Consider the following 21,595-nt stretch of genomic DNA (forward strand, 5'->3'; position numbering starts at 1 on the left):
TTTAGCTAATTTTCCCTCTTGGAAATACAGTAGTAGGATGTACAGCAGATATGAGTATATACAGCATTCACTTTTTCTACTTTCCAGTGTGAAATTTCTGCTTCTTTGAACAGAATACTTTTTTTCATAATTCGTTTTGGTGGGGAAACAATCAATGCCCATGGTATATCTGAAACTGTTGTATGAAAAGGCAGATAATATTGAGGCTGCACTGTATTTACTTTATTGCTAATATCAGTTAGGTTGTAAATCCTATTTTATATCAGGTGGAGATAGAAGGGGTTTTCTCAAGTTATACCAGAATTTTCAGCTGGCATAACATACAGATTGGTTTGTGAATACACGCACTTGTACAGACAGTTGCACAGGCATTTAGCCTAAGATGCCGATTCACCATAAAATCAACAACTTCATGTGGAGGGATTTGTTTATTGCAAGTTTAATATATTACTAGTACACCTTTTATTTTTTTTATTGATTTTACTTTTCTCCTTTACACTTGCTTAGAAAAGTCTTCAGCTGGGACGAGAATATACAAATATCAAATATACTAGTGAAACAGCTATTCCTACTGACACATCAAAATCACTTTCCCGGTCAAATATATCATTGTGCACCAACAATATAATTTCTGGATCATCTTCATCGCCACCTACACCTGTTCCAAGGACTGCAGAAGTGAAAAAGCCACCAGTACCTCCTAGACCAAGCCCAGAAAATTTTATTCCCAGGTAAGCACAAAAAAAAAAAAAAAAATTAAGAAAAAAATGATTAAATTAAAATAGGGAGTGATAGCCAGCATCAGATATGGATGGGTAATTTTGGTTATAATTCCAAAAAGGGGGTACAGCAAATATAAATTCAAATCTGATGTAATATATTAACAGTAATAAATAATAATAAATTTTCTGATGACCAAATGGTCAGAGGAGTTCACATGATAGATTGAATACAAGAAACAGCACCGTCTTCAGCAGTCACGGGCTTGAACCCCGGTCACTTAAAGCACGTGTACTTATGCACCCGCGCGCCTGACCACTAGGCTATGGCGGCAGTAGTACTTAGTGCTATAGATCCAATGATTTTAACTTCTTCATCAAGAGTCAGCAGCCAAAAACAAAGAAAATTATAGCAAGAAGTAAAATAATGAAACTAAGCTGAAAAAGAACGTGCAGAAGGGCGCCTCCGTAGCCAAGTGGGAAGGAGCAGCAGTGCATAGCACACGCTTCTTGATTAGACCGGGGGTTCAAGCCCGTCACTACCAAATACGGAGGATGCGGAAAGGTCAGGGAATGACCACCACATATTCCCAGAGCAATATACCCTTAGTTGCTAATGCTCCTAAAAACCAAATAACAAACAAACAAACAACAAACGTGCAGAAGCCAAATCAAATGACGGTAAGTAAGAAGTTTATGTATACAATGGACCCTGCTTTATGATATTAATCCATTCCAGAGACACTATCGTATCATGAAAATATCATAATATGAACCCAATAACACACTGTTTTTTTGGTAATTCGTTCCAAGGCCTCAGAAGCTGAAATTTTTGCTATATAACTAAGCTATTTATCTCTCTAAAAGGTCATTTTTATAATGGAAATTATACATATCGGGTTAAAAAAAATTTATTAAAACTAATATATTGATTAAAGCACAATACAAAAAATCACTTCAACTAAAGGATGCAAAACAAAACATACATTCAACATGTTTACAAAATATGCTATTGGCTGAGAGGAAGGACCATGTGTCCGGTCAGAGACAATCGTAAACCAAGTCCATCATAAAGTGAAAGTAGGTGCCTCTTAACATGGTCACTGGTTAGTAGAATCAGCCATTTTATAGAATAAAATTTCAGAAATCAGTGCACTACACTTTCATTGCTTTCATCTGTTTGGTTATAAGAATCAATTTTGAATGCCTTTCTGATATTTCTGGAGGTCACGACAATAAAAACAATTTGCAGTTTCCAGTTTACCGGGCTTTTCTGTTAGTGCAATCTAATTATAAATGGGTAGTAAACTCGATCTTATTGCATTTGTGATAGTACTGATAGCTGGAATTCTGTGAGTTTTTACGTCGTTATTATGGTGAAATGTGTTTCCCCTTCCTCTGCAATCATATGAAAAACATAAATACATTTTCAGAAGCTTCTCTTCATTCCTATTTTTTAATTTTCTTAAACTTGTTACTCTGCAATTTGTGTGTACCGTGTTCTTCATTATTGATTGCTTACCTTTTTTTACTGTTTTAATTACATGCTAATCAATTAGCATGTACATATTATAATAGTAATTAATTAAGCTATGTACATAAGCTTAATTTATTTTTATTTTGGAAAATATTCCTGTGGAAAATATTCTTTCGATTTTCATGTATCATTTAATTTTGTTAATTGGCAAGGTAATAAAGTGTTAATTTGTGCTTTATATCTTTACTTTTATAGCCTGTGGATAATATTCCTCCTATTTTCTCTTATCAGAATCACCGTTTAATAGAATTAAAATTCAATTCGCAAATGGGATCACAATAACCGGCACTTACCACATATCGTATAGTGAACAGAGTCCATTGTAAAGTGAACTGATTGTAAATAATAATAATAAATTGAACCAATCATAAAGCAGGGGTCCACTGTATTTCATAGCCAACTCCTTACTTACCGCTACATATGATTTGGCTTCCGCAGCTCTTTTTAAACATGTGCTACGTATATATATATATTTCATATCAGAAACAGAGGCCTTACTTCTTGCTATATTTCCTTTGTTTTGGATGCTGACCCTTGATGAAGAAGTTAAAATCATCAGATCTATAGCACTAAGTACTAATGTTAATATATTACTTTTATTTTTCAGGTACCTAATGATTTTTTCATTGCTACTACTTCCGGTTTTGCCAGCTTTCTCCATTTCTTCTCCAGTCTACTTATGTACATTCCACTGTGGTTATTGAGCATTTCTACTATTTCTAGTAGTGCCTCTAGTCCATAAACCATCCTAATATATCGATAAATATCATTCTTTATTTTGTGTAAACATTCACTGCAACCTCTTATTATTACATTTTATATATAGAATAGTTGCCAGCAGCATGGCAAACCAGTAGAGTGAAAAAGAACTCAACCAAAATAACAATAACAGAAAAATATAAGGGGGGGGGAATAAAGATGAGGGTAGTGTTGAAGCAACGTTCCTAAAATAATTTAGAAAATTAAGCAAATTTAGCATCCCCCCCCCAGTAGGCACCTGTTTCTGAATTATGTGAATTCTCACTAAGGTGAAAATGTGGACTAACATTACGTGACCAAATAAACTGAAAATTATTAATAAAATGAAATGAAATAAAATAGACTGACCATTAATACCCCATCTCGACAAAGGACCACGAGGCCAATAATAGTCAGGGAATCACTGCATTTTCTACTATTTTTTTTTCTTATTTATTTTAATATATATATTTTTTATCTCTATTGAATTTTGGATTAATTGGATTATATATATAGAAAAAATTGATTGTTTAAATTTTCTGAATTTAAATTACTATTCTGCTATCCTATAAAGTTTAGGCCTCCTGTTATTATAAAACAGTTGATGCTTGTTTTCACCCCATCCCTTCCTCTTAACCATTCCTCTTTCTTTTTCCATGTATAAAAGAGAGGAATGGTTCATACTTATTAAAATGTATGCCCTGCCATGATTTAAATTTTTGTGGTACATCCTTATTTAAACTGTAATATAACTGTTGTTGTTATTTGGTTTTTAGGAGCATTAGCAACTAAGGCCATATTGCTCCAGTGATATGCGGTGGTCATTCCCTGATCTTTCTGCATCCTCCATATTTGGTGGTCACAGGTTTGAACCCCAGTCTAATCAAGAAGCGTATGCTATGCACTGCTGCTCCTGCCCACCTGGCTACGGAGGCACCTTATATATAATATAACTAAACCTTGATACTTCAGATATAAAGTATAAACATATATTTATCAGTATAAACTACATAGTATGTGAAAAATTATACTGTATGCTTTATATGTAAACAATAAGTTTGAGTACTTCAGTACACAGGTATTATTTTAACGTGTTTCCCCCTCCCCTCAATTTTAAAAGGCCTACAAAGTAACAACTGTCATTAATGAAAAGAAAAAATATTTTTTGGTTTAGAAAACAAAATCTGTCTGAATTTAAAATTTTGTAATAATGAAAGCTGAACACAACTAGAAAATGTTTCTTTTAAAGTTGTATTCAAATTTTTCAACCATCATCTTTTAATCTTTCAAATGCTCACCACTTGTATCTGAAAGCAAGAATTACGGCTGTAATCTACTCTATACAGAGTGACTACCTAAGCATTGCATTAATTTGAGAAAATGACACAACATTGCATTGTTTTTCCATTGTAGCCACTTTTGCACTTCCAGTAACAAAGCTTGGGCTTGCATATTTTATATGTAACAAAAGTTACATTTTTAATCAAACATTTCTTTTACACACCACTTGGTTGCCCAATCAGATCTGCTACATTTATCAACTGCATGGCACAAGGTCACCACAGCTGAGTGGTCAGGCATGAGGGTATGTAAGTACATGCACTTTGAGTAATCATGATTCAAGCCCACTATGCCCCCAGCAACCTGAAATCTCTTTCCTTTTACGACAGTTTACACCTTGGGAAAGAGGAAGAAGTTTGCTAGTCAGGAGAGTTGATCCTTACAATGCCATGTTTCTTCAGAAATGTCTTCAAAAATGCAGAATGGGCAGGGTATTGTTGCACAACAAGCTACCTATCTCTTGAAATTACAGCCTCATCTGGGAAGTGTGCTTCAGTAGTGTTTGAAGTACCTGTATGTAGAATACAGCACTGACTCTCTCTCTCTCTCTCTCTCTCTCTCTCTCTCTCTCTCTCTCCCCTTCAGATATAAATTCCTTGTTAATCACACTCTTTATTGAAAAATGTGATCAGTATCATCTTGATACTGGACTTCCTGTAAACAAAACCTTTTGGGCCTTGGTGATGATTTTGAAGTCCCTGCCTGCTTTGATGCTTTGTCTCCGGGTTGTACTGAAATAGCCAATGCTCATCTCTAGTGATACTGACCACCTGGCTGTAGCAACTTTGTGTCAACACATTTTTCAAAGATTACTTGTATTTAATGTGTTTTCTCATATGTTCAATCAGGGGCTCACATCTGGTGAGTATGAGCTTGGCACACCCAGGGTCCTGAGCTGGATATCTTTCTTGATGATTACCTTCTACTTCTCTCTCTCTCTCTCTCTCTCTCTCTCACACACACACACACACACACACACACACACACACACACACACACACACACACACACACAGGGCAACTCAGAAATTTTTTTTGGCTGGTGCAGCATAAGCCTCAAGCTTCCTTGCACCATGTGGCTAATAATAATAAGTCAAGCACATTTAAACAATCATTAATATCATTAATCATTTTGTTTAAACTTTCTTGATATATTGGTGATAAGCTATTAGTAAATCATGAAATGTTAAGTTTGAAATATATTTCATTATATCCAATTGATTTGTTTTAGAAATATAGACTAATTTAAAGTTTCATTTACTTAAATAGTATATCAAATAATTGTGCACCTTTAACCTTTTCCTGAAATTGTGTAGACTCCCTATGGTCAGTTTCCAGTAGGGGTACGTTCTGTGGTGTTTGAAATTTTGAGGTTTTATAAAAATTTAAATTTTGTGCATAAATGTTTTTAAATATTAATTTATTCTTATTTTAACTTGATTACTAGAATTAGAGTAAAATTTGTCAAAAACCAAATCAAAGTTTTAAAATATCAAAAAAAAAAATCCCTGAAAATAATTCATAAAAATGATTTTTAAAAAATAGGCTCTCCATTATTATTATTTTATTTTTATTTATTTTTTGAAGCAATAATATCCTGTAGACAAAACTTTTTTATCACTTTACTGACTTGATCAACTTCTTTATCTGAATTCCAGAGAAATTTCTTCAGTTTTGGCTTTCAGTAAGCCAAAATCTGCCAAATACTCAATAGGTACAACATACCTGATTTTTAAAGTTATGTTCATGCTGTCATCTATTAAAACTGCCCACTGTTGGAAACACAAAAAAAAATGGCAATATATACTGGACTGATTTCAAGACAATTTATAGTGGAGAGGAGTTGAAGACCTTTAATATACCTTTCTTTATATATTTATTTTTTTTTATTTCTATTATCTATTCTTTCACTGCTATTCCTATTTATTATTCTTTCCTTTAGTTTGTTCTACATTCTTTTTTTTTTCTTAGTATTGTTTGCTGACATTTGTTGACTGTCTCTGAGACAACGGTTTCCCATAAAGCACCAAAGTGCAGTAAGAATTCACATAGCAGTAAGGCTGCACTTGCAGTGCAGCCTTACTGCTATGTGAATTCTTAATTTGATCAGAAGATCCAAGAACTGAGAGTTATTTTCTTTAAAAATATGTATATTGGGCAGAGTTGTGCCTCACAAGGCTGCTTGAAAAAAATTCGAAGGAAGACCTGAATTGTGGAAGGATGGTTGGATGCTCCAGCACACACATGCTCTCTGTTTGCCAGTTTCTGACAAAAAAAAAAAAAAAAAAACCCTGAGGGCAAACATGCACCCTATTCAGCAGATATAGCCCTTTGTGACTTTTTTTTTTTCTCTTCCCCAAACCGAAAAGTGTACTTAAGGCAACCCATTTTCCAGTCCACTGAAGACATTCAGAAAAATAATTACTGAAGTGTTAAAAGGGCTTACAGAAGATGACTCTAGAAATGTTTCTTCCAAGCACAGTCTCATACATTTCCATGTATGAGTATGTGCAAGCCCAAGGCAGTTATTTTGAAGGGAATAACTTGTAAGGTACAAAATATTTTATTATCTATTTTACTGTGACAGTCTCACTGTTTTATAGCCACACCTCATATTCATTGTAATGTGATTTTGCCATACTAGTAAAGTAAATTCATCTTAAACTTTAAATGGATTTTTATGTTCCTACTTGACTATTTTTCTTATGAGCAGAGAACTGTTTTATTATTGCAGGCCTCCAGATGAAATGCTAAGGCAGATTTATGAAAATATTCCTCTGAAAGAGAAAAAATCTCCCGTTACATCTTTCAATATCGGACCTCCGCCACCTGTTGCACCCCCACCTCCTCCACGCAAATCATGACATATGCTTCTTGATCAAAAAGTGAGGTAAATCTTATGCTTATTTTTTGATAACTATAGATTTAGTAATACAAAAAACAAGTTTATAATTGTTTATATCAAGACAGGGCAAATAATTTTCCAGTAAAAGAACATCTAGGCTTGTATTTTATGTCTGGTCACACTGGCATATAAATAGAAAAAAATTCATTTCTTTTCTTCGATAATTTATTATAATTAGATTTACTTCTTTTGATATAACAAATACATTTAGAAAAAAAACTTTAATTACAACAAACTTGGGCCAAAACTGTTGCTAGATATCAGAATGATAATTTGTTATGCTTAGTTTATCATTATGCTACAACATAATACCACAACAATGATAAACTAAGTAGTTTATCATTGTCGTGGTTACAAATTATCAATAACTGTCAAAAGCAAATTAAAAAAAATACTTCAAACATATTGACAATACTATAACAGAGACTATTGTTGATGTTTTTTTTTTATTTAATACATACTTTATTTTATACAAGAAATACCTTGTAATTTGCAGATTGTGGGCAACTGCTGCTTAGACTATTCACGGGTTGTACTTTGAATATACCCTGCTTATCGTGGGTCAGATTCTCAATCGTTCACCAAACATAACATTTTTAACAATTGTTGGTCATATGCACCCAAGGGAAACTGCTGTGAGTTTAGCTGTTGTTGAGTGATTTTTTTTTTAATTGGCTGATTAGCCCACCTGTCAATCATTCATTATTTTTTTTAGCTTCTGAGGATGCAGAGACATGTTCTCTCAAACTCTTCAGTTCTAGTTAATTTAGCAAAACATGTTCTTTAAGTGCACTTGCAGTTAAGAAGTGAGATATTTTAGTAAATGTTAGTGGGATACCAGTGCAAAAAATAATGCTAGTTCATAATTTCAGCACTAGTGGTGCAGCAAATTCCATCTGGCTTCTTACTTAGCTAATGGCTTCTAATTAGTACATGTGCAGTAGCATTTCTGTAGTTGTTTTTTTTTATGTTTCACTGTTTTAAATGGAAGCATATTTGAACATGCAGTTTAAACTGTATACATTTATTGAGCTTGACTGCTGAAAATGTTAGGCCTGTCAAAATTCTTCAATTATTAGCAATATGTGAGGATGAAATTGTTGATGTCAGCATTGTCCATTGGCTGGTTTACAGGTCGAAAAGAATGAAGTTGATAAAGTTAATGCCAATGAACAGAGTTCACAAAGATAGCTAATACTGTCAACTGACAAAGTTCATAAACAAAAAGCAGATATTCTTGTATTTTTTTTTGGTGATCACTGGATCAACCAAACAAATACTGCTGCAACTTTAGGTATTTCTAAAGAATCTGTGCAACATATTCTTTTGAATTAAGATATAGAAAGATATATGCCTGATGGATTTTCAGGAGGCTTTCATATGAGTGGAAGTTTGACAACTATTTTTGCCATGTGAAAAATTGTGCATTTTTAAATATTATTGTGACCAGAGATAAATCCTAGATTCATCAGTATGATCTAAAAAATTAGAAAAGTCCAAGGAATTTTGCCATAAAACATTTCCATCTTCAAAAAATAAATAACAAAATAAAGTCCAAGCAGAGTGATATCAACTGTTTTTTGGGATTGTGTGGGTCTTATTCAAACCTATTTTTTTACAAAAATTTGGTTTGAATAAGAATTTTTGTTTTAGCTTTAACCATCAACAATTTTGTTGAAACAATGGGCAAGCTGAAAAAGAAATTAAATAAGTAAGAGAGGCAATACAATAATATTACTTGACAAAGCAGCCATGCAACACTAGCAAGAATTTCATTGTTGGGATTTGAAATTGTTCATCATTCTCCCATAGCCCATGTTTGGCCACAAACAAATTTTCTGAGGCAACAGATTTAACTCTGATAAAGAAATTAAAGCTTCCAGTGCATTATGCTATTGGTTTTATGCAGTATCAGTGCCTTAGGCCATATTGCTCCAGAATGACCTTAGGCAGGCAAAGGCAGATTACAAGAAATCTTTGGCAAAGGATGCAAAGAAAAACAGCAAAGAGTTTTTACTTATGTAAATTCTAGAAGGAAGGAGATGAATCAGATTGGTCCACTTGATATCAATGGTTCAACTGTTGATGATCCTGCTCAGGTAGCTAACAAACTAAATGAATATTTTGCACCTGCATTCATACACGAGGAGTTATTCAGGGAGGGGAATGCCAGAGGTGTATTAAACTCTGGCAGTAAGCTAGATAATCCTGTAATAACTGAGAGTAAAGTGGAGGAGAAATTGTTGAAGATAAACATAAGAAAGGCACTTGGGGTGGATGGAATCTATCCAGCTATACTAAAGGAGGCAGCAAAGGAAGTAAGCAAACCCTTAGTCATAATTATGAGAGCTTCCTTGGACTCAGGGGAGGTACCCATGGACTGGAAATGTACAAATGTGACCCCCAATCCACAAAGGAGGATCAAAGGGAGACACGGGTAATTACAGACCTCTTAGTTTAACTTCTGTTCCAGGGAAATTAATGGAGGCGCTGGTTAAAGAAGCATTACAAGATTATCTAGACAAGACTTCAGTTATAGCTCAGCATGGGTGTGTTAAGGGCAAGTTTTGTCTGACCAATTTGATTGGATACTATGATGTAGTCACAAAGGAACTGGATGCAAACAATAATTTTGTATCATATATTTGGATCTTAGAAAGGCTTTTGATACTGTTGCATATGGAAGACTGCTGCACAAATTGAAGCAGTGGCATCAGAGGCAAATTGCTGCTATGGATAAAGGGGTGGTTGAGAGGGAGAAGACAGAGTGGTAATCAATGGACACTGCTCGTCGTGGACTAATGTTATCAGTGGAGTCTGTATTTATTAATGATGGTATATCAGGCTTAATGTCCAAGTTTGCAGACGATACGAAGGTCGGCAGGGTTGTTAATAACACTAATAGCAGCAGTAGTAGTGGCGGAATGTGATGCAAGAAAGCAAGTGTATGAGCTTATGCAGCATCAGCCAAAAAAAAAAAAAAAAAAAAAATCACACCATTCCCTCCAAATGTCTGTCCAGTTCCTCCTTAAATTTATTTAACCTATCAACTTCCACGACAGATGGAAGTTTGTTCCAGCAATTAACCACCCACTGGCTAAAGGCAAATTTCCGCACATCTATTCTACCTCTGTATTTTCTTAATTTGAATTTATGCCCCTTAGGTTCGTAATCTGAACAAGTGGAAGGATCCCATCAGAATTCAGCGTGCTCAACCCATTCAAGGTTTTATATGCCTCAATCAGATCACCGTGCAGGTACCTAGTCTCCAGCCACTGCAATTTTCAGAACTTAAGCCTCTCTTGGTAAGAGGATCCCTTCATTCCCCTCACCAATCTTGTTGCCCATCTCTGTACACGCTCAAGTAAATCTACATCCTTCCTAAAATGAGGCCTCCAGACCTGTACACAGTACTCAAGGCGTGGCCTGACCATTGCCTTATACAGAGGGATAATCACCTCCTTTTCCCTGCTAGCAAAATTCCTATATATCATTGACAAAACCCCATGACCTGCCCAGGCAGCCTGTCTGCATTGCTCAGAAAACTTCATATCTGACTGCACAATTACTCCCAGGTCTTTTTCAATTTCTACCACCTTAAGTGTAGTACCACACAGTTGGTACGTTTCTCTGGGGTTACTTCTACCCATGTGCAGTATTTTGCATTTGTCAAGGTTAAACTTCAGTTGCCACTTCTTAGCCCATCTGCCCAAAATGGCAGATGGGCTAAGAAGTACGCTGCTGCAACAGGATCTAGAAAAGTTGAGCAGATGGGCTGAGAGGTGGCAACTTAAGTTTAACATTGACAGATGTAAAGTACTGCATATGGGAAGCAGTAACCTCAGAGTAACATATGAACTGTGTGGTACTACACTGACAGTGGTAGAGTGAAAAGGACCTGGGGGTAATTGTGCAGGAAGATATCAAGTTTTCTGACCAGTGCAGACGGTCTGCAAGTGTAGCCCATGGTGTCTTGTCAATGATATACAGGAATTTTTCTAGCAGGGATAAAGAGGTGATTATCCCGTTGTATAAGGCAATGGTCAGGCCACACCTTGAGTACTGTATGCAGGTCTGGAGGCCTAATTTTAAGAATGATGTAGAGCTGTTGGAACGAGTACAGAGAAGGGCAACAAGAGTAGTGAATGGAACAAAGGGTTGCTTTTATGAAGAAAAGCTTAAGTTTTGCAAATTACAGTGTCTGGAGACTAGGCACCTGTGAGTTGATCTGATTGAGGTGTATAAAGCCTTGAATGGTTTGAGCATGCTCAGTGCTGATGGGATTGTTCCTCTTGCTCAGAATTATCACCTGAGAGGGCATAAATTCAAATTGAGGAAAGATGGATGTAGGATAGATGTGCGGAAGTTTGCCTTTATCCAGCGGGTAGTTGGTTGGGTGGAACAGACTTCCATCCTTTGTTGTGGAAATTGATAGTCTAAATAAATTTAAGGCTGAGCTGGACAGGAATTTGGAACAGAGGGGTGAAATGGGAGCGTTTTTTTTTTTTTTTTTGGCTGATGCTGCATAAGCTTGCTTTCTTGCATCATATGCCTCTGCTAATGCATAATTAATAGTAGTATGCCCATTATTAATACTAATATGCAGGTCTAAATAATTGGCATTTTGTTTGCAAAAATTAGTTTTTTCCAAGATAAGCTCCTGGGGATATAAACGGCCAAAATCTTTGAGAAAATTTGGACAGTCTAGTGCACAAAGATCATCTACACATCTAAATAGAAGAATATAATGTGGGAAAAAGATTTCAAAGCAGTAGAGATACAAGTCAGCAATGATACATGAAGTGAGACTTTCCATAGATATTCCCTGGAACTTAAGTTCAGGATTCCTTAAGTCATTTTTACTTTATAAATCCACTTCGGCATCCACAAACAACAATGCAAGTGGCCCAATATCATGGTAGAGAGTTGAAAGTGATGAATGTCATCTTCATGAACACAGAGTTGTGTTTCTTGACTGAGTTGGGGAACAGTGGGGCTGGGGGTAGCTGAGGTCAGTGAACATCCCAAGCCAAGAAAGTACAGGTAGTTCTCGACTTTACGAGTTAATTCATTCCTAGTGTGCGCGCACGTAAAGCAAACTAGTAAAGCGTGAATTTTTTTTCCCATAGATATAATGTTAAAAATAGGGGTTACGTTATCAACAATGAAATTAGTTAGCTAATTAGTTTATGTTTAAACAATGATTGATTTATCCAAAGAAATTAAAACGTAGCCTGTAAAATCAAGCAAATTATAATAATAGAGAAATTATGTATGACCTACAAATGTTAAAGAATGTTTATTCTTCATCATCGACTAAATGCACACTCGTTGATCACTCATTATTGGCTCGGCACTCGTTGGTTTGTTGCACAAGGAGTCGTCTTCTTCAGATATGCTTCAGGAGGCATTTGTTTCCAAGATAATCTTCTCTTTTAATTATAAATTTCACGATTGCATGCATAAGCATTTTTTTTAACAGCACACACACACACACAAATTGCAACTAACACGATTCGCGTAGATTATGAACAAGTTTATGAAGCTTAAAAAAAAAAAAAAAGGAATGAAGAGAAGATTCTGAAAATTTTTTTTTTTTTTTATACAATTGAAGATTTCAGTAAAGGGGAAACACATTTCAGCATAATAAACTAAAAAACCACACAATTCCAGCTATCGATATTTTTGAAAATGCAATAAGATCGAGTTTACTACCTGTTTATAATTAGATGCATTAATAAAAAAGGTCCCAATAAACCGGAAAATGCAAATTGTTTTTATTATTTTATGGTCGTGACCTCCAGAAATGTGTTTTAGAAAAATATCACAAAGGTGCTCAAAATTAATTCTTATAACGGAACATATGATAATGATGAAAGTGTAGTGGTTAATGATTTGAATTGGTAACTAATACAATTTACAAACCACGCTCATGACCTTTTCATGGCATTAAGGTCATGCTCGTGACCTTAAAAATGACATTTTAGAAAGATAAATAGCTTAGTTATACAGCGAAAATTTCAACTTCGGAGATTTTGAAACGAATTACCAAAAAACAATGTGTTATTGTGTTCACATTACAATATTTTCACAATACGAATGGTGTCTCTGGAACGGATTAATATCGTAAAGCAGGGTACACTGTATTGTATAGCTACGCACGTGGTTTGGAATGCGATATTTCTGAATGTTTAACATTCATTTTTTGCAATTAATGTTCATATTTTCTGTTTTGCTGATACTTGGGGAAAAAAAACTTGTAAACCCGAGAACTCATAAAGAGAGAACTGCCTGTATGTCCACATCGTGTAGGTATATGTTGGTGAGCATTGTCCTGCTGGAAAATGGCATTTGGGATGGAGTATAAGAAAGGACAGAGGCACTGGTCTTAAGAATTGTTTCAGTATAATGTTCAACACGCCATCAGTAATGACCAGAGGTGAATGGCTATTGTAACTAATGGCTCCCTATACTGATTCTAGGTGTTGGCCCACTATGTTCCTGATGCACCTACTCTATCATCCCCATCCTTCTACCTGTTTCCCCCCAGTCTCCAGTTCCCCCCTCAAACTAAACCGACCGAGTACCCCTTAAAATGCTGCCAAATTCTAATCAATGTCTAAATTCAACCACTTTCTCGTAAACCTCTTTCAGCCTTTCCAAATTCTAGTGTTCACCCCCCCCCCCTTTTTTTTTATATACAAGTTTTGCCACTGAAACCCTTGGAAATTAGGTGGCAGGGCCTGCCAGATATAAGTGTGGCAGGCCCTGCCACCTTTAAAAAATATAAATAATTAAATAATCTACTGGATGCCTGATCTGCCTCCTCATAACAAAGAGTGGATAACGGTGGGTTCCAGTCAGAGAAATAAAAGAAAATAACACTACACAACAAACCACTCCCCATACACTTTAAAAGTGCCATCAGACAACTAACACACTTTACACTATGCTCCTGATGCAGACTGCACGATTCATTGCTCAAGATGACATTATGCCATTCTTATCCCCAAGCAGCTCTTTCTCTGCACTACCGATGGTGACAGAATAGCATCAGAGGCAGTGGACAGCAAGCATGCAGCCCCACTTCTCAGTTATCTGCCAATTGTGCTCCTTGACAGAGGTTCAAACAAGGATTGTGTTGCAGCAATGGAAATCTGGCAGAATGTGACAGACATTTCCTGCTTTCAGATCCACTGATTCTTCCATTCTGTCATTCTTCTGATGCTACCAGGGCCTGTGCGATGTCTGAGTATTTTCCTGTACATATGTCGAAACACTTAGGTGCTGTTGAAAACAATGGTGCCTGACTGTTTGAGCATCATAACCCACATGAACAGCAATTTGCTGTGTTGACAACCCAATGATCCAATCCTTTTGAAAGTCTATCAGCTGTATGTAACTTCACCTTATGCACGTTGAAGGCATTGTACACTCTTAGATGGCCATTCACCCACATTTTGTTTGCCTATTGATGTTTACATGTTTTTATAACACCTTCAAATTGCTCCATCAGGGCATTAACAGACACACTACTGGATGTACTAGATCAGCTTGACATGCTAATCATTTATGTCTGTATATGTCATAGTTATGCATGAAGATTTTCAGTGATGATTCGTTTATTTTTCAGTTCAGTATTCTTTACAGTTTTGGTTTTTCCATGTTAGTTTTTATCTCTTAATTAAAAAAGAGCTGTTAAATACAAAAAGTAAATTTAAAATGTATCAGAGAAAAGTATTTTTTCAATGCCAATCCGATAATTGTAGATTTCTTAAAATACCATTTATAATAGACTCAATATGAGTCTATTATAAATGGTATTTAAATGGTATTAAATGGTATATAAATAGACTCAATATGAGTCTATAGCATAGCTTAATTTATTATGGTACTCACCTTTTTTTATAATGTGCAATTGATGTTTGAATAGGGTGGATGATAATTTTAATTTAAATTGGGAATAAGTAAGTTGTGTGTTTTAAAAATTTTTTCAATGCATATTGAAATTTAATATATTATATATTTAGGTAGTTTGGCAGCAGCTTGTCATTTCTTGGCTATATGGCTTACAAGGTGGAAGTGGGGTTGCCATTTCACAGCCCAAGTCCCTGACATGTGCCAGGTGTTTGCTTCCAGTCAGGGAAGTAACACTAACAGTTAATATGAAACTGGAACATATATGCCACATCTAATTCTCTGTGCCTCTTCAGTAACCATGACAGTTCTTTAGTACAGATGAAATGGTCCACACAAATTATCAAGATCTCACAAGTTTGCAGGCCTTGTGGGATTCATTACAAGAGAGAAACAATACATGCATTGGAAAAATCTACATTTTATAGCCACAGTTTTCTTCAGGGAGTATGCAGCCTTAAAAAAAGTTATGGTTCTTTTATCTATCTATGCATAAAATAGGCATCACAAATTTGTAATTTCTCTTCATGTCAGTTATTTTGATTAATTAGGGCTGCTCAAGTTAGTATGTAAATATATATATATATATATATATGGAAAATGTAAGTGCATAAAAAATTTACCTATATCTTTAGGAGTACAGCCCATGCATATGTTCCATATTATGTATATTGATTGACAACACAAATTAATAGTTAAGAATTAGTTTAACATTTGAAATCATTGTCACGCTATTCCAGTCCTGCATAGTTTCTACATGGAGACTACTTAAGCATACAGCTGAGCATATTTAACTGAAATCATGTTAATGATAAATTATGGCTGGCTTAGATGCTTACTGTAAATTTCTGAATATAAGAGTAATTTTTAAATAAATGATTTGCTTAAATTTGAAAATGTTACAAATAATGAATGAAAACACAACTATTTTAGCAATAAAAAAGTTGTGAAGACAAAAAGACACATTTATAGATATCTTTTTATTATTGGTGTAATATTTACTATATTGAATTTGGGGGAGGGGTGGACTAATTTTTAATTAGTCTCCCTACAGTAACATATTTCTAACATATGTACTTTTTAGCAACTTTATGGTTCAGAGACTCTTTTGGAATAATTGACTATAATAGTCAACACCTCAAGAGCAAATTTTTCTAAACAAACATATACACTTTGCATCCAAACAAAATTTTAAAAAGAAAAGCATTAAGAACGTTAAGGACAATGGCATAAATAATATACAACATAATTAATTACTTCTTCAAAACTAGTCAGCATACATGTATAACAATGAGCATAATAAAATTAAATTCAAGCAAGAATAGCTTTAGTAGAAAAGAACACGGGGATGTAATGTCACTCACCTGCAGACTGTTAGTCACCAAGGTGACTATGTTATGCAAATGTTATAAAGTAATTAGACATATCATTTAAAGTAGTTCTTAAAATGTGGATTAGTAATAATCACAGTAGACTTTGGCATTAACAGCCAGCAGCAAGAAATAATTTTAAGAGATTAACAAAGTTATTCACAAATAGATAGTTAATTATTTAAACACTTGTTATATATAGATTTCCTTTATTTTGAATCATTTTGATATAGGATAAAATCAGCTATTTCATTATTAATTTTTGCAACTGGGTTATGAAAGAATGGAGCATAACCTGAGAGTAGATTTTACCTTTTAACTAGAATTCTAAAACCTGTTTTATCCCTGAATCATTTTTAACTGCTCCAACCACATTTCAGAATATATTTATTTGTTATTAAGAATATATGAATAAAATCTAAATAACTTTGATTAAACCTACAATAAAATATTACTGCAAAATTTTTAAAATATACTGAAAAAAAAAAATGAAATAAAATCTAAAAATATACATACTTCTGGCATCTGTATGTTGCCTTTGTCATTCGTAACATTTGCAAGGAGGCAGTGAGCATAAATACATGGGGGGGGGGGCATGTAGAAGTGTCAAATGGAATAAAAGAGAGGAAGGAAAGGAAAGAGGCAATTCCTCTCTCAAGGTTAGTGTAACCTCAAGTTGCTCATGCTTCCTGTTCAAAGCGTGTCTAGTGCTGCATATTTGGGTGGACTCCAATGAGCATCTTGAAATCTTGTGCAAGCCAATATCATGTAATATCAGTTGAACATCATGTGGCTGGAGGTCATGTACCTCCAGCCACATGATGGAGGTACCTCTAATTCATGGCTGTCACTGGTCATCAGCACATCTCATTGGATGAAATGTGGTCTTTCAACCAGTCTTCCAGATGACTTCACCAATATAGTTAGCATTGCATTCTCTGTACGATATGCTATAAACTGCCCCACTTCTTTGCAAAACTGGTATAGGGGTTTTTAAAGGGAATACACAGTTTGTAGTTTCATACCAGGAATCTGCTCATGTTAATATTGTAAACTACACAAAATCCTGAGATATCCCTGGGTAGAAAGGAATGTGAGCCATACCAGAAGCCCAGTTTGAGTTTCAATTAGGTGTGTGTGTTGTGTGTGAGTGATGGGTAAAAATCAACATTTGTGTGTTTCTAGGTTAAAAGCAACTTCCAGTAAATTTAACTTTTTGTCAAAAAAAGTCATCTCTGGAGGGCCATTCTGACGATTTCTTTGTGTCTTTCTGTTTCATGCCCTGTCCATGAATGTGCAAAAGGACACTCATGGACAGGGCATGGCTTGTATGGAAAATATCATAATTGAATGTTGTACATATTTTTTACTGGTCATTATAATTATGAAGTGTATTGATTTTTGAAAAATGGTGCCAAACAAGCCAAAAGCAGTGATCAAATATTTGCAAAAGAAAACTTAACACAAGTTGAGTTCCACAACACCATTAATACTTTGGATGACAGAGCTCCATCATGTGCCACAGTTAAGAAATAGGCACATGTGTTTGAAATGGACAGATAAGTTTGCAAAAATGGAAACTGCAATAGCAGAATGGAATAGTACTGTCCTCACTGACAATTAGGTATGAAAAAATTATTAAAAGATGGGTCCAACAAATGTTGACACCTTATCAGAAATGAATAAGAGATTTTCAGAGATGTTTCTAACACAATTCAACAGGAAACCTAACTCTTTTTGTAGATAATTTGTTACTGTGGATGAGACTTGGCTCCATCACTTCAATTCTGGGGGAGGGACAATCATCCTGGATCTCCTCCAAAGAAGTTTCATGTTCATCCAAGTCCTGGTCTCTGCATTTTGGAATGCTGAGGGAATTTTATTAACTGTTTAAAGCATAGAATAACTATCAGGTTATTGTGCAAGTATTAGCCCAAATACTGCATATGGAAATCAAAAAGAAAAGGAGGAAAGTTGCATTATGTGCTCTTGTATCAGGGTACAATGAATAGTGTTTACTGTCAAGCTGCACCAGTTATCTCCCTTAAAGCCATGTAATATTCTCTGTAATATGCCAGAGGTACTGTAAGTTTTGGTCTGCATAGTGTAGTGTTAGTCTTTTGTTCCTCTGCTGTTTAGTCGTGAGCTCCTGATGCAACCCCATTGCCCATACTTTGCCCCAAGGAGGCAGCCAGATATACTAGGAGATATAGTCTCTGGCAGGAGTGAACACTGGTCTGTGCGTGAGCTTGCCAGGGGGGGACCAGGGCAAAAAAAAAAAAAAAAAAAACAGCTTGTTAAGTGAAAAGGGCGTGGGGGGAAAACAGATGAAGATAAGGAAAGTGGATGATAAGAACAGAAGGCTCTCCACCTGGAAATAGGAAGTTGGGGATGATAGAGGGGCATCCCTGTGGAAGGAAGCCATCTCCACCCAGTAGGGAACCATCAAGAACAGTAAAAGTTAACATGCCTGAGTGAAGAGGCATAACATCAGCATGGCAGGGGTTCCTAATAGGTAGCCCCCCACTGCAGTCTAATTTGGGGGGCCTATCAGTTCACACACCCCACATATTTGGCCCATCTATACACCTGTCACACATACATATACATACATATACTTGCATTCATCCAGAAAGGATGCAGGTGCTGCCTAAACAACATTTGTCAGACTTCAATCATCAGGACAATGCACCAGTTTAAAAATTCAGTGGCTGCCATTCACAAAGCTCGATTTTAAAGCCATTGATCATCTGATGTGGTCTCCATTGATGTAATACATGCTATAAATGGAAATTTATTGGGGGGGGGATAAAAATGCTACAGCAGTTGATTGATACTGAGAAATAAAATAATTTTCATTGCTGTGTATTAGCTGCTTTTATATTGAGAATAGAACATTCAAAACCCTCTCCCCATATCTTGTTTGCAACTATAGTGTAGCAACAACTCAGGAAGCATCTACCATAAAAAAGCTCATTTCTTAAAATTTTTTTTTTTTTTTTTTTGAAAAATTTTGTGCAATGTGGCACTTGAATATACAGCCACTCTGACTTACGTAAGGGTTGCATTCTGCGGAACTCTACATAAGTCGAATTTTACATAAGTCAGAATTTCCCTAAGCTTATGCAGCACTTGCAACTATGCGTGCTGAATTTTATTGAAGCAAAAAATAAATGTTTGCGATCATGTAAATAGAATTATTAATTCAATTTTTTTTATCTCGTGCAGGAAAAATTACAAGAGGGTAAAAATTATAAAAATTTCAAAATAACAAAAAGAGAGAGAGGAAACAGGCATAACATCAGCAAGTTTTACCTTTCGAACATCGTAGCCAGAATTAACTCTACACCACTGTGGAAGTTGAGGGCTGTGGAGATTTAGAAGGGGTTTTTTCCAGCACATCACAAAATTTCTCTGCAGCTGTAGAATTGACTCTGGCGACTTCACTGCATACTTTAATGTTTTGGAAACAGTGCAATGCTTGAACCTGTTAAACCACCCGTTGCTTTGCACAAATTTGGCTTGGGGTTTGCTGTACTTAACCTTAATATCTTCATAAGTGCTTCTTGCTTTTGCTTGAATGGCCATTGGACTCGGGGGCACTTGCTTCTGAATCTGATTTTCCATCCATATTATTAATAGCTTTTCCATCTTCGATATAGCACCTGAACCTTGTTTTGTGATCACTGTTGATCTTAAATGCGTTGATCCTTTAACATGTTCTTTTATACATGCACTGTCCCTTAAAATAGTATTCATTGTTGAAGCAGCAAAACCTGATTCCCATTTAGTAGATGACAATCTTTGTCCTACTTCGTACTTCTTAATTATTTTCTTCATTTCTAAATCAATTTTTTTTTTTGTTTCCTAACACTGCCACCACTTGCACTTTTCGTTGGTCACTTTCCCTTCACCATTGTATTAAGTAAATAGGAATGAAGAGAAGATTCTGAAAATTTTTGTTTTTAATATGATTGAAGATTTCAGTGAAGGGGAACACATTTCACCATAATACTGTAACGTAAAAACCCACACAATTGCAGTTATTGGTATTATAGCAAATGCAATAAGGTCGAGCTTACTACCCATTTATAATAGATTGCACTAACAGTAAAGCCCAATAAACCGGAACGTGCAAATTGTTTTGTTTTATGGTAGTAACCTCTAGAAATGTATTTTAGAAAAATATCACAAAGGCATTCAAAATTGATTCTTATAACAGAATATATGATAACGATGAAAGTGTAGTTCAATTTCCATTATAAAAATGACCTTTTAGAGAGATAAATAGCTTAGTTATATAGTGAAAATTTCAACTTCCAAGGTCTTGGAACGAATTACCAAAAAAAAAAAAAAAAAAAACACAATGTGTTATTGGGTTCACATTATATTTTCACGATACCTCATTTATTCCTACAGGATGCAAAATGCATTTCCATGATTTTTTAAAAATTTGCACCAGCCAGCAAAAACTTACGTAAAGTCAAATTTCCGTAAGTTGCGTATTACATAAGTTGGGGAGTGCCTGTATATATATGTGTGATAGTGTTTCTTAATTTCCTATTTTTATCGCTGCTAAGCAGGCAAAGTACTTTTGATGTGAAAACATTTATGGTGGCCCTGGAATAGAACTAGTTGGTAATGAAATTTTCTTACGGAAATGGCACAATTGGCATTACTTTTTTTTTTTTTTTTTTTTTTTGGCTGGTGCAGCATAAGCCATAGGCTTTCTTGCACCATGCGGCCGTTACTAATACTAAATACTTCCTAAATGACACTAACATTGATTTAGTAGAGTAAGTAGTTGATTTAGTAAAGTTCATACTAAGATATTGAAATGATGTCACTTCCTAAATGACTCCAACTCAGTCACTAATGATTCGGTAGAGTAAATAAAGGTAGTATTATGCAAGAATAAAAGCTACAAAGCCACCGAAGAATCCTCTCTATTGAAAAGGAATGAGTTCAAAAACAGAGAGAATGAAAAAAAATGCAGACTTTAATAAAATTTGCTTCTCAAGATTTTGATCAACATCAACCTTCTAAGTAGCATAAGTTTCGATCAAGCC

General features: G+C 35.2%; 1 protein-coding gene across 3 annotated transcripts in view; it reads left to right on the forward strand.

Annotated features, from left to right (window-relative positions):
- LOC150076017 (tyrosine-protein phosphatase non-receptor type 11-like) overlaps positions 1-15,716 on the forward strand; it is a 148,908-nt gene extending 133,192 nt beyond the window's left edge. For 2 of the 3 annotated variants that reach the window (XM_090387997.1, XM_090387999.1), the window contains exons 13-15: positions 508-731; positions 7,069-7,224; positions 15,270-15,715. In XM_090387997.1, coding sequence (XP_090244123.1) covers positions 508-731; positions 7,069-7,198 — 354 coding nt within the window. In that variant the 3' untranslated portion in view covers positions 7,199-7,224; positions 15,270-15,715. Of the gene's footprint in view, positions 1-507; positions 732-7,068; positions 7,225-15,269 lie in introns of all 3 variants that reach the window. The other variant, XM_090387998.1, reaches the window with a different exon arrangement.
- The last annotated feature ends 5,879 nt before the right edge of the window (positions 15,717-21,595 follow it).

This window comes from Mastigoproctus giganteus, chromosome 13 (assembly GCF_048544385.1).
Source record: "Mastigoproctus giganteus isolate SK-2022 chromosome 13, ASM4854438v1, whole genome shotgun sequence".
Taxonomy (NCBI): domain Eukaryota; kingdom Metazoa; phylum Arthropoda; class Arachnida; order Uropygi; family Thelyphonidae; genus Mastigoproctus; species Mastigoproctus giganteus.